Source organism: Lingula anatina, chromosome 2, assembly GCF_051362555.1.
Source record: "Lingula anatina isolate TDL-2025a chromosome 2, LinAna3.0, whole genome shotgun sequence".
In the NCBI taxonomy this organism is placed as follows: Eukaryota; Metazoa; Brachiopoda; class Lingulata; order Lingulida; family Lingulidae; genus Lingula; species Lingula anatina.
The window spans coordinates 45,361,903-45,378,786 of NC_141768.1; the positions used below are offsets into that span (position 1 = coordinate 45,361,903).

General features: G+C 33.5%; 3 protein-coding genes across 9 annotated transcripts; 1 reads left to right on the forward strand and 2 right to left on the reverse strand.

Annotated features, from left to right (window-relative positions):
- Positions 1-70: 70 nt before the first annotated feature.
- Positions 71-5,038, forward strand: LOC106161491 (ubiquitin domain-containing protein UBFD1). Its single transcript, XM_013538448.3, has 8 exons — positions 71-223; positions 764-907; positions 1,194-1,358; positions 1,502-1,537; positions 1,820-1,995; positions 2,923-3,097; positions 3,713-3,795; positions 4,305-5,038. Exons 1-8 carry the CDS (start codon positions 205-207, stop codon positions 4,413-4,415), a joined length of 909 nt encoding a protein of 302 aa, XP_013393902.1. The 5' UTR covers positions 71-204; the 3' UTR covers positions 4,416-5,038.
- Positions 5,039-5,401: 363 nt separating this feature from the next.
- On the reverse strand, positions 5,402-8,932 carry LOC106161488 (uncharacterized). Its single transcript, XM_024074420.2, has 4 exons — positions 8,259-8,932; positions 7,952-8,087; positions 6,515-6,644; positions 5,402-5,978 (listed from the first exon to the last, which is right to left on the reverse strand). Exons 1-4 carry the CDS (start codon positions 8,930-8,932, stop codon positions 5,893-5,895), a joined length of 1,026 nt encoding a protein of 341 aa, XP_023930188.2. The 3' UTR covers positions 5,402-5,892.
- Positions 8,933-9,065: 133 nt separating this feature from the next.
- Positions 9,066-16,862, reverse strand: LOC106161494 (uncharacterized). Of its 7 annotated transcripts, none has more exons than XM_013538461.2 (8): positions 15,625-16,862; positions 14,478-15,131; positions 13,609-13,736; positions 13,207-13,240; positions 11,746-11,883; positions 11,308-11,441; positions 10,870-10,981; positions 9,066-10,190 (listed from the first exon to the last, which is right to left on the reverse strand). In XM_013538461.2, exons 3-8 carry the CDS (start codon positions 13,612-13,614, stop codon positions 10,162-10,164), a joined length of 453 nt encoding a protein of 150 aa, XP_013393915.2. In that variant the 5' UTR covers positions 13,615-13,736; positions 14,478-15,131; positions 15,625-16,862; the 3' UTR covers positions 9,066-10,161. The 7 variants fall into 7 exon arrangements, with proteins under 7 accessions (XP_013393915.2, XP_086862645.1, XP_086862646.1 ...); XM_087006519.1 differs by having other exon boundaries at positions 14,361-15,131; XM_087006520.1 differs by lacking the exon at positions 15,625-16,862 and adding an exon at positions 14,361-14,436 and having other exon boundaries at positions 15,115-15,131.
- Between the last annotated feature and the right edge of the window lie 22 nt (positions 16,863-16,884).

Sequence of the window (16,884 nt, forward strand, 5' to 3'; positions counted from 1 at the left end):
AATTGCTTTAAAGTAAAACCAATAGTTGAAATTTGAAAAACGAGTTACACTATATAAATGATAGTAATATCTTTTACAGACGAAGAATTATTTAACGTTGGCATTGTGTTATCTTGATACAAAGCAGTCTACGAAGGTCTCCCATAGTCAAGTGCTGCCACCTCTATTGTGCTCTTCTGCGCAAAAAGATTGCAATATTAACAAATGGCTACTGATGATTCAGGTAAGCAATCGAAAAAACTAAAAAATTGATCGTTGATCCGAAGTAAAAGTGAAACATTCCCTTGGTGAGTGAGAAATTGGGGCACCTGCAAAATTATATGATGCGGAGTTTAGACAATCGAGCATGGACACGGTTAACAAGAAACGCAATATCCTACCCAGTGGAATGATAATAAAAAAATTAAAAATAATAAGTAATAGTATGCAGATTGCCAATTTAACCTTTTTGTTGACATTGCTGCCGCATTTCTTTCAAGATGCATCGTTTATATTATTGTGTCTGATAGTGAACTAAGCAGCATACTTCAAACGTGCCATATATAACTATATATCATTATTAGGATTGACCAGGTGATTTTAGTGTTTTAATTGTTTAGCTTGGTTTGAACACTAGAACTATGGCTATGTGTTAGGAAATAGCATTGAAAAGTTCAAATCACATGTTATTCTTATCTCCTTTACCACCCATGATTTTACATGAAGGCAAAAACCTACATATGTCCACTTCTCTCCTAAGTTGTTCTGTTCTGTTGTATTCTAGCTATGGATCCAAAGTTGGAAATGGAAACAAATGAAAATGATAATCAGAATCATAAAATTGAACCAAGTTCTGAGACAGAGAAGTCAAATACAGATGGAAATTCTAAAGTTGAAGAAAAATCTGAGTCAGAAGACACAAGAACAGGTAATACCATGACTCTGAGAATATGTAAATTATTCAAGTCAAAGATGAAGTTGCATTTCTTTCTTTCTCTCTCTTTTTCTTTCTACTGAAAATCTTGTAAAGATTATTTTTGAGTAAGCCAAAATTTTCAAATGATAAATTACAATTTACAAAAAACACTTTCATATTCTTTTGTGAAGGTAAAACATAATTAAGGTTGTAGAAAATCTGTGCTTAGTCCTGATTTGTGTTAGTTCTGTTATGTGGCTAGTATGTTACATTTCTAATCAATATAATAATTTTCCAGGAAGTTCCAGTGAAATTTCAGAAAACAATATACAGTCAACTTCAGATACAAAACCAAAGGAAATGGTGGACATAAAAGTTATTTATAATAAACAAAAATATGATGTATCTTTTGATATGGATGAGACTGTCTCAAACCTTAAAACTCATATACAGACTTTAACAAGTAAGTGCATAAAAATTGATAATCATTCTTACATCATAATAAAACTCACTCTCTCTCTCATTGTTAAGATTTATCAAATTGAAACTACAGAAACTTTGTCCATAGAACTTGGATATAAAACAACCCTTTACCATGTATTTCAGGTGTACCAGTAGCTATGCAAAAAGTTATGTACAAAGGTATGTACTGATGAGTTAAAAATATACCAATATAATAGTTGCTGCAATGTTTCCGCAAAATTGCAATCTACATTTTGAAGTTTTCATCGTTTAAAGTTAGTAAAAGAATGCTTTTATTATTAGCACTTGTATAATTATACAGAAATAAATAAGTGAACTGACGGATAAATACAAACACACTTGTAAATGGATTTATAAATGAATGAATAAAGAGAGACTCGGCAGTACTATATATGAGAGGAAATAATGTACATTTTTACTTTTAAAATATACACTTTTCAGGGTTAGTGAAAGATGACCAAACATTAAGAGACTTGAAAGTGACAAAAGGTGCAAAATTCATGGTAGTAGGATCCAAACTCCAAGATGTGATGGCTGTCAATGCACCAGATCCTAAAGAAATACAGAAAGAAGAGGCTGTGGCAACAGCACAAAAGGAAGCTCTATGTAATCAAAAGGTATATGATAGATATGAGGAAAAATAATTATTCATAAGAAAGGTAAATATTGCTGATTTGTAATTTTTGACAAATGTTCATATCGTATTTCAGCAGTTTTCTCACAAGACTAACCTTTCCATTTATCTGACAAATGCTATCACAATTTGATTGGAGGAGATTGAAGTTAGTTTGGCATTTTTATTGAGCAGCTTGGCTTATGTGGAAATTACACTACATTAACCATGTGATAATAGTTTATATAAATAGCACAAGTCACCCTGGTGTTAAAGTCATAATAACTCTTCATTTTGGCCAAAAATTGGATTTTCCTGGAGTAAACGGCAATTTTCCCGTACTTACCAATGGTCAGCGACCCCATTCCTGCATTCAAAGTTAATCCAGGGTTTTTTTCCTAAACGTACGGTTTTTTGTTAAAATCTCTTAAGAGATTTTAACTGACGGAGCTCTCTCTGACATCGCATAGTCACTGTTGACCTACTTAAAACCGCGGGAAAAGCAGACAACAACAACACTATATAAGATTCATGAGATATATTCGTCTTTTTGTTAAAAATACATTAATATCCACAATGTGTGCCGTTCTGGGCTTTTTGTTATCCGACGCACTGTACAAAAACTCACAACTTACGTCTGCGTCCGCATTAATGCGTTTGGCGCCATATGTTATTTTGGTCTCGAATGAACGCGAGAATCCGCGTGACACCATTACGTCATTAGCAACGAATGCCTTGATGAAAGCTTCGAAAGCCCTATTGACAAGCACAGATTTTAGTTTTACTACAATAACGGCCGTTTTAGTGGTAAAATACAATAGAATATATTTCCATGCGTTGTTTACAATGTATTTCATGCGGAATTTTGAATCTCAAAGGAAGAGTTATTATTGCTTTAATTGGTAAAAAAATCAGTACCATTCATTTCCAGATGCACAAAAAAGTTTTAGAAAAATATGGAAAACCAGATGATGTTGCCCCAGGTATTAAGGGGGTAAAAGAGCCTCTACCCACAGTCCCTGTATCAGGAATGTATAACAAGGCGGGGGGCAAAGTCCGACTCACCTTCAAACTGGAACTGGATCAGCTCTGGATAGGGACAAAAGGTGAAAGACAAAAAAAAAAAAAAAATGGATTTTTGGTATCTGGGGCCTGTTTCATGAATTAAAAGAGCTTCAAACTGAAAGGAGGGTCTTAGCTTTTACATGGAAATTAGGTCTGCTTCAACTCTGGATAATTCTGCAGTTGTCCACTGTAATATAATAAAAAACGATAATCTTAAACAGTAGCTATGTATTTTTATTTTTACAAAACAGGTGCAGTATTTATTTCCAGTTGGACTACTGTTGATTAACACTGAGTTGAATTAGACATTGTAGTATACAAGTGAAGGCCAACTTCCTCTCCAAAATTCTTCTGTGAAGCAGACTTGAGCATTTTTGTGTACATGTATGTTTTTAATTTGTACAGGTATAGGTGTGTAGGATATATATATATTTAGTCCTGGTAATATCATCCTACAACTATCACATTTTCAACAATTATTATTTCCCATTGTTAAAATTCCTATCATGTATAATAATAACCAATTAACTAATTGAAAATGTGCGGTAGGGAGTGGGATGTTTTTTTTTAAATAGGATATGTTCATAGGTGTTGCTGGAGAAGAATCTTTTTTGTCTGTTTGTTTTTTGATACATAAACTGAGATTAATTTTTCAGAGAGGACAGATAAAATTCCAATGAATTCCATAAAAGCAGTGGTTAGTGAACCTATTGAGGGTCATGAAGCATATCATCTAATGGTAGGTATTGATGATGATAATAATACTAGTATTTTATCATCATTGCTCTTGATGTCATTAAAAACACGTAGCTAAAGAGGAGTATATCAGTCTTGAAACTGTCTCATCTTTTTGACAACAATTTAAGATTTAACAAACTGTTACACCACTGACCATAGAAGACTGCTGGTATTATAATTCAGAGAATACATTTTGGTTTATGTTTTAAATTTAGCTGCTGTCTAACATGTCATTTGACTTTGGAATCGATACTGACATTGTTATGTATTTGATTTGAATTTCAATCTTGCCTGTGACACATGTAATAAAGGGTTGCCAACACAAAATTAATGGGAAGTGATGCTAAAATGCACAAAAACATGCATAAATAAATAGAATCTACAACCCCGGTAACATCACACCAATATTCTCAGTTTCATATAGGGATTTTAAATAGTGTGAGGAGTTTTGGCTGCCTAAATACTTCTGTCTAAATATGGTAATAGTAGATCTTATTGTATTTTTTACAGGGCATTCAACTAGGGCCCACAGAGGCGTCTCGGTACTGGATCTACTGGGTCCCTGCACAGTATGTTGATGCAATCAAAGACACAGTATTAGGAAAATGGCAGTTCTTCTGACATGACTGTCATGTTCTGACACTCACTGACACGTCACATCTAGAGAAACACCAATGGGATAGAAAATATCTCTCTACGCTTGGATCTTTTAATTAGAGAAAATCTAAATATTGATGCAAATTCAGAGATTAATCCAACCAAGTTTAGAAAGGAGATTTTGGTAGTCACACGTTACAGCTGTTGATTGCATTTGTATTCAGTCACTTTAAAAGGAGTGTTTATAGAAGGATATCCATGCCGATAATTTAGGCATGGGCAAGTTCCAGAATAATGTTGGCTTTTTAATCTCATTTACTTTTTCCATAGGATCAGCGCTCGTCCATTTCATCATAAAACCAGCTGTATAGAAAACTTATTATGGTCATTTTTTCTGACCACTTCAGTAAGAGGAGAGAACCTCGGCTGTGTGTAGACCTGTGAAGTTGACAAAGCTTCGTGTTTCAGTAATGCCATGAATCTGTTGCTCATTGACAGTTAATTTTAAGTTAAACCTAGTTCTATGTCAGTGCTTACTGCCAGTCCAACTGTTTTACTACTACAAAAAACTGCTGTTTTCATGCATTTTGTTTGCCATGATTATACAATGTATGGACTAATTTAATAAACAAAGTTATTTTATTTTATCAGCATTGTATTTAAAATGAGTGATTAGTATAGAATTTGACAAAGAATAACATGACCTTGATTAAGATTAAAACCAGATTTGGTGTCTGATACGAACACTTCAAGTCACCATTCTAATAGTCAACTAAAGACTGATAAAAATATTTTCTCTCCACTTACTTTGAGATAGAAACTATTTTGTATCTGTTTCTTAAATAAATTTCTATGAATTATTTCCCACCATCATCATATGGCAAATATTGTTAGGGGGAGTCTGGATCAGATGCCAATCCAGTAGTAGAAATAATTGAAATGTTTATCTACAATGGAAGCACTTTTTTTTTATAAGAGATTTGCCAGGTATGAAAACTAAACAATAAAGATAAAGTAAAAATATATTTAATAGTCCTCTGTAAAAATATAATTCTACACACAGCCTAGCTTATAGGCAGAAAACATTCAGCTATAAAGTAACTTTAAAAATCAAATAAAAAAGTTGCAAGCAGTTTAAAAATAATTGCAATAGCTCTTTATGTCTATAACACTGCATCACATTTAAAATCGAGTAAGTATCAACAATACTGATACAGTCACTTTAAGTATATCATTTCCACTTGCATAAATTTAAACAGCTGAATGAATAAATCCCCATTTATACTTTAAATTGAAAAAAGCAGTACATGGAATGTATGAATATCTTGAGATCACATTTTCCTTTAGTCCTTCAGGGGAAAAATTCCACACTACTTCACTCTTGGTCTTTGTAATATTTCTTAAAGCCAGCCCAAGTTTCAGTTTCCTCCTCCCAGCCTGTGTCTGTCATGAACGTTACTAATTCCTCACAAACTCAGGGTGCTTCATCGGCCACTTGGGTCTAATCATACTCTGAACCAATGGTGATACTCATCTCTCCCTCGTGGATATATGTAGAATGATACCACTGGTTAGTATCCAGCAGAACTGAGAAGAAAAAGGAAAAAATTGATCCAAAGACTGTTTCATCTTTAAGTTTGTAAGTTCTGAGGCTAGTTTTATAAAAAAACTTATCATCAAAAGTTGGTTTCAACTATAGGACCAAAATGTTTAGTTAACTTTGACTGAAGATAAACTGATAGTAGCCAAAACATTGCCTCTGTTTCATATAGGGGGAGAAAACCAACAGATGCAGTACTTTCTGTGGGTTAACTTGTTCAAAGTAGATGATAATATTTGTCCAAAGTTAAGACTAACTAAAGTCTTCAGTGTATTAAAAAGCTTTTTTTGAAACCAGCCCCAACTGTGGTATACCCCAATTGTTGGAAACAAACTAACTTTTGAAACCTCTCCTTATATCTGGAGAACAAGCAGGTGATCAACTGCAATGAAATATGACTTAAACACAATGAGGATTTGGCACCAAAATTCAGTGATAAATCAAAATTTGACATAACTGCACCAAAAGCAAAAACATATCACAGTATTTGTGTCACCATTCTCTTTCTGTGACATCCACTTACTTATATCTCCCTTTTTCACGGTGACTTCCAGCGCGTTGCAGACATCTTCACACTCTGGTGGAGGCAAGAGGTACCAGGTCTTCTCTCCCTTGATCTGGGCCTGCCAGGACGGCCTCTGGACCTGGTCCAACTATGGATATATATACATAAAAATTAACAATTAGGGTTATAAAACTCAGACCCAGAGGTAGACACAACTTAAATATTCATTTTGCGCACATGTGGATTATCTACATGGTTCAAGAAAGTTATTTATAAAACAGAAGATCCATCTTAAATTTTCCTAATACCTTTAAAATAAATTGTTATAAAATATATATACTCAAAAATATACACGGTATACCAAAATGTATTATATTTGAAAAAATGTTTTTGTGGACTAGACTGTCTCTGTATCTTGTAATGCCCACTGGTATAACATTCAGTTAAAATGAGCAGAAATATTTTCAAATTGAAATTGCTTTTGCAAATCATTTGGTGTCCAAAATGACCCCTGTCCATTGCCCCAGGACATCCAATTTTCTGGCCAAGCCTGAGCTTTAGAGATTACTACATGGTATAACCTACTAGTACAGTATCAGCATGCTTCTTTTGAAAACAGCACATGGATGCTAATAGTGGAGGTAAATTTCCAACAATTTCTGGAACTCGGGGTGTTAAAAATGCAATCCTTGTTTACAGTTCTTTTTTCTCCTAAAGATGTTAAGATTTTTGTGAAAGAGAATATAATGTTAATTCTTTTAGAAAATTGAAACATCTGCAACGAGTGAACGTTTAAGTTTTTTTATTAAAAATTTTGGGGGCAGGAAAACTTTAAGCTTGGCCAGTAAAAACTGAGATCCACTGACCCAGATAGCAAGCACCAAAATAAAAAATAAATAAGCAACATGTTTCTAAATTGAAAAAAAAAAAACTTCTTTAGACACTGGTTGTACAATTTTGTCTAGGCACCAGTATTCCAAAGGATGATAAATTTCACAAAGGCATTGAACATAAATACACAGGTCACAATGCTGCTGGCATCACAGTTGTTATGCAACCTCCACTGACATCAACCTCCCCTTCTCATTGACTTGCAGCATGATCAATCATCTTGTCAGCCATGCCCATAGTGCTCTTTCCAATAATCAGTGGTAGCCTCAAGCTTTAAGGTTTAATTTACCTGCATAGCTCCTCCTCCCTGACTGACTGATTTATGCAATTAATTTACACCGGATGAATTTTACTTTCACAATGTATAACAAGATAATAAATTATGTACTGAGTATACATCACAAAGTGAAGAAAACAAAAACATTTTTGCACTCTTCAGCTATTTGACTTTTAAAATACTCAAGTGAAAAGAAGCTTCCCTATAGGGAAAGAGTGGTTTATCAACCATGCCCAGAGGGCTCTTTCTATGTAACAATAAATTATAGCTTTAGACTTAAAACTTACGTGCATAGCTGCCCCATCTCCTGACCAGCCCATAAATATCCAGTCCAGAGAGCTGGTTTCCGAGTCCTTGGGTAAAAAGTGAGGCTTCTGATAATGCTTCCTCAACTTTTTGGCAACATCAGCAACACAATTACTCCTACAGAGAATGAAGAAAGTGACAGCATTTAAAAAGTACTGTAGTAATTGTATTTATTTGCAATGGATAGAGTGTGTGTGTGCATGTGTGTTCCACATATAAATTTATAGTATAACAATTTTTTTTTATTTAAACCTGGGCTTCGCTTAATTCAGAAGTGCCCCCCCTTACCAGCCAATATACCAGTGCTCCTGTCCTTCCTCATAATTTGCCCTCTCTTTGGACATATTAAACATTTCCTCCAGTGAAGAAAACCTTGACTGGTACGAAAAGAACTGACATTCATTTTCTGTTATCTCAAATGCATCTGGGGTTTCTGTGTATAACTCCTTGAAGTAGTCAAAAGAAAACACCTCAAATGCCGTCCAGTTCCCCGTCTCTCCTCTCACTAACGCTGGTCTGCCCGTGTAAGCGTATTTTTCAACAAATTCTTCCTCACTTAAGTTGTTTATGATGGGGACTTCACTCAAGCCACGGCATATACCGCAATCTGCAAGAGGTCTGGCAATCTCCCCTAGTATTGCACTGTTTTCTACCAAACACCTGCTTGTATAAAATTCGTCTAAGACATCTTGATAAGTGAAGGGGCAGTTGTAATATATGATCCCCAGTACAACGAAAACAGCGCTAGCTATGAATAACTTCCTGGATCCAAACAAAGTGAATCTCTTCGTAGAACCTTTGTTGGCATGTTTTAAAAACACCTCACGGAGGTAGCTATCGTATACTCCATCTCCCAGAGCTTGTTTTCGAAGCTGTAGGAACTTTTCTGTCAGTTCTTTCTTCGATCGAAGAGAGCTATCTGACTCCGTTTTGGTAGCCATTAATGTAAACACTGGAGACATGCACGCCCGTCCTTTCTTGCCTCCACATTAGGAAGAGTAGCGCAACTTGTTCCTGTCGTTTGAATGTACATAAATTTCTCATTTTCTCCCTCTTATGTCATTAGAACCGGGGGGCAAAGAATCAATATCAAACTTCAGCAAAAAGAAAGGGTTTTTATTAGGGAACAGTTTCATTAGCTCAATACATTTTTAAAACATGATTCTTCTTTTTTAATCAAGAATTATAAAAGTGGCTAACAGCTGCAAAAACAGAATATTGGAGGTAATGCCTTACTACTTCTGGTAGCTCTTAATAAGAATATTATCAGTGTTTCACATTTCTTAACAAATTTTAACATTTTAACAAAAAGAATGGTATGGAATTAGAGATTAAATTTTTAAATCTAATGAAAAAAACATATTAGTCATGCACAAGCAGTTGAAAGCTCCTGAGTAAATTGGATTTTCTCTTTTCCTCTTTTCTTTTTCTTCTAGGACAAGTGACAACTTTTCAAGCAAAACAAAAAAAAAAAGTAGATAAAAAAGTAAATAAAAAAGAAAAGATAAATTAGATCCAGATTTTTCTACATAAAGGATAGCCCTACTGAATTTTTAAAAAAATTATCTTAAAATATTTTCCAAGCATTATAAAATTGAAAAAGCAAAAAGTCAATTAAACAAAATAATTTTTCATTTGACATTTACTTTAATACATAATTGAAATGTTGACATTAATGGATTTTTGATTAGATTTTGTAACTTGGAGCATCATACGTGAATATGTGAATAATTAATGAGTGGATGCAAATGATAATAAGCATGCTTTACTGGTAGCAACATGCTGGTAGAATGGATGATTGATTCAGTAATTAGCTTATATGAACATCAAAAGCTAGATTTTCACTTTGAACACATTAACAGAGCTGAAGCACCTTCACTTGATTGCAAGTTTGTGTTTTGCCTTTGGTGTCAATATCAAAGAAAGTACTGTATACTTAATATTATTTGTCAGATCAAATCAGCAGCCAAAATTTTCAATATTCACCAATTTTCAGCTGCAGAAACTCAATTTAACTCTGAAGACCAAAATACAGAATTGTATCTGCAGTTAAAATGTTTGCTTTCACTGATGTGCCAAAGACATCCCCATCATGTTTAGGTCAGGTGAAATGCAATCCAACATAAAAGATTGTCTATTCCTAAAATAACTGTCGCAGTGATGAACTCAATGGTAAATGAAAGGTGGTTGGCTAGGATGGTTTCATGACACGAACAAATTCTGGAAAGAAAAATGAAAGAATCATCTTCAGGAAACAAAAAGATAAACAAAATAAAATAAATATTACTGCTATGTACACATGGGAACTTAAGCTGTAATTTTTTTTTACATACAATTCTGGACACATTATTGTTACTAAATTAGATTTGGTAAATTTTTTTCTCAACCACATAATTGTCAATATCACACCAATCATGATGATTACTTTAATTCTTTGCACTATTAAGGAATATTTTAATGATGTCTAGATTTTAATTCAGGTTAGAGCGATCCTCTTCAGGCTTAACTTAACCAGCCCGAAGGCGCATCTTTCACAAAAGAACTCAATTTGAAAATGGGTATTAACTTTGAGACAAAACAGGTAAGTCAAGGTTGATCTAGGGTGAATATGTAGAAGCCTGTGAAAAAAATTGCAATCAGTCTAAATTTTTTTCCATATCTAAATCTTCATGGAAAAGACATAATGTCTTCACTAAAGTGGACTTCTACTGATTTACTTTGATCCTAAACAGACTTAAGTTACACCAGTCTTAAAGTTAAAACCATTTTTTTTTTGTAAAACAGTCCCCTGGTATTAGAAGTTTAAATCAACACAGGAGTTAATACCCCTCAAAACTGATGCATTTGTATTTCTGTGTGTGTGTGTGTGTGTGTGTGTGTGTCTGCTTGTGGTCCTTACCTTCAAAACTAATTCCCCCATCACGGTTTCTGTCTGCTACTGAGAACATACTGTCCAGCATGTCTTCTGTTAAATGTACACCCATCAGCTCCAAGCCTTCCTGAAGCTCTTGCTGGATATGTTAAATATGGAAATTGATTATACATTTTTTGTTTGTTTATTTTTTTTTATTTTAATTAAAACAGTCTCCTATCACACAATGAATAATGACATATATAGCTATAATTTCAACTGGAAACAAAAATCGAATATTTAACGAAACATACTGATGCAATATGATACATATTGGACTCTTATTTATCTATTCATTTAATTCTTCATTATTTAATGAATTTGATTATTCATTCATTCTGTCACTGTTTAATACATAAATCTATTTTCTGGGGCTAATGATCTTTTTTATGCTTGTAAAATAGAGCAAAACTAGATATACTGTACCCGAGAAATAAGTCCATTTTTATCTTTGTCAAATGCTTTGAAAGAATCGAAGAGAACAGTCTCTGAATCTTTCTCTCTGTACGTCTCCATCCAGGCAAGAAAGTCCTTTTCATTAAAACTGGCATTTCCATTACCTGTGGATAAGTTTTATGATTTTCATGCCATAAAAATGTATTTGTATGATATCAAATTTGGCAACTCTTCAGTGTCATCTAATTTAGTAACAAATAATACTAAAGGGATTTCTAAAAAAAATTCATAAATGAAATTTCCTTGATTTCTCAGCAACTATCACATCTTACTGAACAAAACAAATAATAATGATAATTTATAATATCGATAATAAAAAATTAAAAAGCAGTTTCACAACTTCAGATTTGATCCTTGAGATTTGTTTCTTTTCTCTCATTTATATATAAGATTCTAAGCTGCACCTACATGACACTTTTTTAATAAACTCTTGACAATCCTCATTGCTGACATCATGTCCTAACTTGTGCATGGTTGTCCTGATGTCACAGACTGACACTTTGCCATCAGAATTTTTATCCAGCACTGTGAAGACCAGCTTTGACTCTGAAAATAATTTAATTCATTCATGTATTTAAAAAGGAACAGATAATAGGTTTCAAACCTGATAACCTCAATATAGCAAAATTGACCAGATGGGATGCATACACGTACATTACTTCTAAATATCCTGGGGAGCATGCATTTATATGTCTCACCTCTTTGGGGAGCATATTTATTTTTCAGCATCATCATCAACAGAGGGAGCATGTAGTATTGGTTGCATATAATTTTTTGCCTGAGCTTCCTGGGGATCATAATGTTTTCAGTTTCACCTCTCTGGGGAGCAATTTTGGTCTCACCTCCACGGACACTATATTCAACTATCTTTCTGTTTCACAACCCCGTCTTTTGGTCTCAACTCCATGGAGAGCATACATTCTTCTGTTTTATCCCCTTAATTTAGCAGACAATTTTTGTCTTAACCCCTGCAGAGCACATGCTTATCTGATTCATCTCTTTTGGCGAGCATATAACTTAAGAAATGTACGTAATGCGATATAATGTTATATGTTCACATTTAGTATCAAGTGTTTGTAAATATATAAGGGCCCTCCTCCAAAAGAAATGGCAGATGAATAAATAAATAAATAAATAAATAAATAAATAAATAAATAAATAAATGGCTTAAAACAAAACAAACAAAATCAAATTAAATAAACAAATGTAAAATTAATTGAATTAGTTGGGCAATGAAATATTTATGAAAGAGAATCTTGTCTAAAATATTGTCCCACATAACTTTCATTCAAAGCCAGTAACCCTCTTTTGTCAGTGTCTAGAAATTTAAGGATATTAATTGGTTTAAAAATATGTGTCATCTTACTGAAATTTAGTCACATAAGAATGAGTAACCGGTGTGCTTATCCTAAGATTGAAGCATGGTCTATCAAGATAAATCAGACGTTGCAGTTGATATATGTAACCACAAGTGTTTGCCTATGAGGACCATAAATATAATTGATCATATAATTGTGCACCATTGCATACATTTAGAAATGAAGGAACTTTATATGAGTTAAGCAAATATCTCCAATCAGTTGTCCTTGATATTAAAGCTCTCTCTAGGAGATACCAATATCAAAAGCCATGTAACATAATTTTCTTCTCATTGAAAAATCTTAACCTTATGAAATAATAAATTAAAACATTGCCATCAATACTTTACACCAAGTTTGGGTGTCTGAGTCAATATCTATGTAATCCCAAAAGTTTCATTGAAAATGTCTTATTTTAATTAAGTGTTGCCTCCCAAATTAAATTCCTCATCTATCTATTTGATATTTATCTATCACCTAGAAACATTTAACACATCAGTTGGATAATTACCTGCTATTTCCTGAGCTGACATCACGTTCTGAGCCTGAAAATGATCAAAAGTACCCTTTAGCTCCAAGGCCTTTATTTTTAAGTAGAAAGTGCTCTTTGTCTGCCAACCTATTTTACTACACTGCATTACTCAGTCTTGCATGTGCCATTGTGGTGCTGGTGACACAAATGAAGAATATCCATCATCTGGGATGGGCCCATGATACTCTTTTTCTCTTTTATAGCTTGATAGATGGCTCTTTAACTGGTATTTGTACTGGTTAGGCACAGTGTGTGTAAAAGTCAGAACATTTGATTTAAATCTTTGTTTTTGATATCCAAAACTTAAGCACCTATTTGGCTTTCAAACTTTGTGGCTGGATGAAAATCAAATACACCAAGATGAAAGAAAAGCATACTTACAGCCATACTGTAGGAAGTGTAGGAACAAAGTAGGAAGTCAGCCTAATTTCGTTGATGTTGAGCATAAATTTCCGCTAGACTTCTCCCCAAATATCCAGGCCACTTGAACTCAGTTCAAATCAACAAATCTGTAAAACCAACTTCCAAAGCAAACAAAAAACACAACTGATATAAAAAGGCATCACATTCTATACTGATAAAAGACACTTGGATGAACCATTTGAATTCATTAATAGTGATGTTGCCTTTTGTCACTGGGTACCTATTTCTGACTTGCACTAAATGGCTTTTACTTTGAAATGCAAGGCTTATTTTCACTTCTTCCAGTCTAGTGCCTGCTAAAATGTCTTAATCTTTATGAAAGGGATACCCATAATGGCTGTATAATGGCTATGATTAGAGATAAAATTGGAACACTTCAAGTTATTGACTTGGAATGAGTTAATGGTCAAGTAGTGGTATGAAAAATTAGAATTCACAATAAAAGCAAAATCCTAATACAGCACCTTCTTGAACAAAACTCTCATTAAAAAGGTCCCCAAAACAGCAAATTTAGCTCAGTGAGTTCTTTAGGATTTACTCATCATACAAAGTAAATTACCAGAATGTTTGGAAAGTTACTTTGCTTTATCCAGGTTGAATTGATAAATATATTGTTGTTGAAGATATTTGCATGACCACAGTACAAAACTCATGTAAAAATAACTTGAGTAAATCATGTTGTCATGCCCTTTGCAAAAATGATATCTTACCACAAAGATCTCTTCATCATTCATAAAACATGTTCGTGACTTTCTTCAGCTGTTTTAACTCAAACTTGTCAAACACCTTAAAATCCCCAACCAATTTTAACAAAGATTTTCAGTCACCTATAGGTTGTAATCCATAGGCAGTCTTTGCAGGTGAATACCAAATCCAATTAAAGACTGTAAGAAGTCTCAGGGTAACTCCAGTACAGGGCCATTGTCCAAGTCCCCCCTATACCATAGGGAATGAAAATAAATACTTGGTATATCTACTGTATAGAATCAGTATAGTAAGTAACTGCACCTCTTTGACTGGCTGTGAGACCAAGATCAAAGTAGATTAACTTCTAATGGCATTTAGGACTTTGCATTGCCTCCAGGTTCAAGCTGTATTACTTGAATATTGTTTAATGTCAATGTGAAATAGTGCCAAAAGAATTAAATAAATTTGCTTATTTAAATAAGCTCAAATCTACCTTTTATGTTTATATTTTCTTTTCTGTAAAGAAAGCACACCATCAAATGATGCACAGTGTTTAGACATCCTTAGGCTATAGAACACTTGATCGTATTTCCCCACCAACTTAACAAGTGTTAATGAAAATAAATATAAAATCTATGTACATATCAGAATTGCAGACACATTTATGATTGCTCTAAATAGTACAGAATAACAGACTCATTTGTAAGTACTCCAAGTTAGTAAATAACAGACTTAACTTAATTGTCACTGCCCCAGGTAGTACAGAATAAGACTCACTTGCCGCATGTAGTGCCCTAAGCAGAAAAAAATGCAGACTAACTTACAACTGCGTCTTTTCTCTTTCACCCAAAACAAATGAGTTGAAACAAAATGATTTCTGTACATATAGTGGGAAAAGATCCAAGAAAGAGACATGAATTTCCTATGATACCAATAAAATGAAAAAAAAATTTTTTTTCAACCATTACAATTCACTTTTTGTTTCTGATATCAGTAAATCATAGTTTCAGACAGACATAAATTTCTGAAATGTGTACTTTGTACTGACATGAGAGTTGCACAGGCATTCATACGTATGCCAAACTAAATTCCAGCATAGCAAACAAACAGCTGAACTAATATTTCCTGACAACGTGACAATTTGATAAAAGACACCGTCTCGATTCTCCTTCTGCAAAAATGGTAAACTACCCACTGAAGTTTGAAAAACTTACTCCACAGCACAATTATCTTTTGTAAAAAGCTCCAACTGTTTATACATATCTTACATGTATCATCAAAACATACCTGTCTCTAACTTACACACTCAACAGCATAGAGGCCTCTGCTTCACATGAGCACTTAAGTCAAAAGTTGACCTCAACTTTCAGCCAAAAAGTTCTGGTCAATCTTACCCTAGAATAAAGTTAAGTTAAAGTTAAAGCAACAATTTTAATGGATCGAAAACATCCATCACTTTTTACTCCAAGTTAAACATTTCCAATATTTTTCTAAATAAGTGAACTACTAAAAGTAGGCTAGAACTTTTGATTCCAAAGTTAAGCCCTACTCAATTCTGAATGTGTGGAGCTGGCCCCAGGATAACCATCAAGGTTTCACCTACCTTAATAACGGTCAGCATGAAAGCTGGCCTTATCAAGGAAATTAATCAACTTACATGTCTAATGTCAAGGGACAAGTGCTTTTATCAGCTAAATGGCCATTTGCACAGAGAGAGACAGATAGTGGCAATCTTGGCATGTGGCCTAGGTACTTTTTGTGTCTGTTATTTTTAGATATAGAGAGAGATACGTTGCAATTTTTAGGCATGCATCCTAAGGACTAATATGGTCAAACTGCAATGCTCATGATATAATCAAATCATCATTATTTCAAAATAAAATACTGATTTTTAATTCATACACTTTTGACTTGATGTAAAATATAGTGCTGGATTTTTGCTGGATGTTAGAAATGTAAAATTGATGCAGACTGATAAACCATTCTGAGCTGATATGCATGAAATTCCCTACACAATATGATTTGCTTAATAATGAATGATAATAAGATATTATATAAGGTGTACTTTTGATCATGCTTTCACACTACAAGGTGAAAAACACTAAATTAAAACCTTTCTGTATTCCTTCTAATAATAATTTCTGCAACTTTTCAAAATTCCCTTTTCGTTTTGTTTGTTTAACAGATATGACATTGTAACAATAATCAAAGGCAGAAGTCAATATGAATTTAACACCTGTAATGCATTGTTAGGTAGTTATACAGCAAATGATGTCATATATTTACTTATTTCATCAAGTTACAAGCATGACAATATTTACTTAGTATTTCATTTCACTAGAATTAGTCCTTTTAGATGGAATCAAATAAGTTTTCATCTTCAAACACCAACTACATCTAAATATTTAATCATTTGATTTACATTTGAAAATTCACTCTGCTCAAATCCATTTTAATTGGATATGAAAAAATAAGCTATTTTATTAATAAGTTTTCACACACACACACACACACACACACACACACACAGTTTCAGGAACCACAGTA

Bases quoted from the DNA above. Each gene is read 5' to 3' on its own strand.
- LOC106161491 (XM_013538448.3), top strand. The intron at 908-1,193 runs GTAATACCATGA...ATAATTTTCCAG, and splicing joins GTCAGAAGACACAAGAACAG to GAAGTTCCAGTGAAATTTCA. The intron at 3,796-4,304 runs GTAGGTATTGAT...TATTTTTTACAG, and splicing joins ATGAAGCATATCATCTAATG to GGCATTCAACTAGGGCCCAC.
- LOC106161488 (XM_024074420.2), bottom strand. From the start codon at position 8,932: ATGTCTCCAGTGTTTACATTAATGGCTACCAAAACGGAGTCAGATAGC. The intron at 6,645-7,951 runs GTAAGTTTTAAG...ATATATCCATAG, and splicing joins GAGATGGGGCAGCTATGCAC to TTGGACCAGGTCCAGAGGCC. The intron at 5,979-6,514 runs GTAAGTGGATGT...TTTTCTTCTCAG, and splicing joins CGTGAAAAAGGGAGATATAA to TTCTGCTGGATACTAACCAG.
- LOC106161494 (XM_087006521.1), bottom strand. The intron at 11,884-13,206 runs GTAATTATCCAA...AATTATTTTCAG, and splicing joins GTCAGCTCAGGAAATAGCAG to AGTCAAAGCTGGTCTTCACA. The intron at 10,191-10,869 runs GTAAGGACCACA...TTTTCTTTCCAG, and splicing joins TGGGGGAATTAGTTTTGAAG to AATTTGTTCGTGTCATGAAA.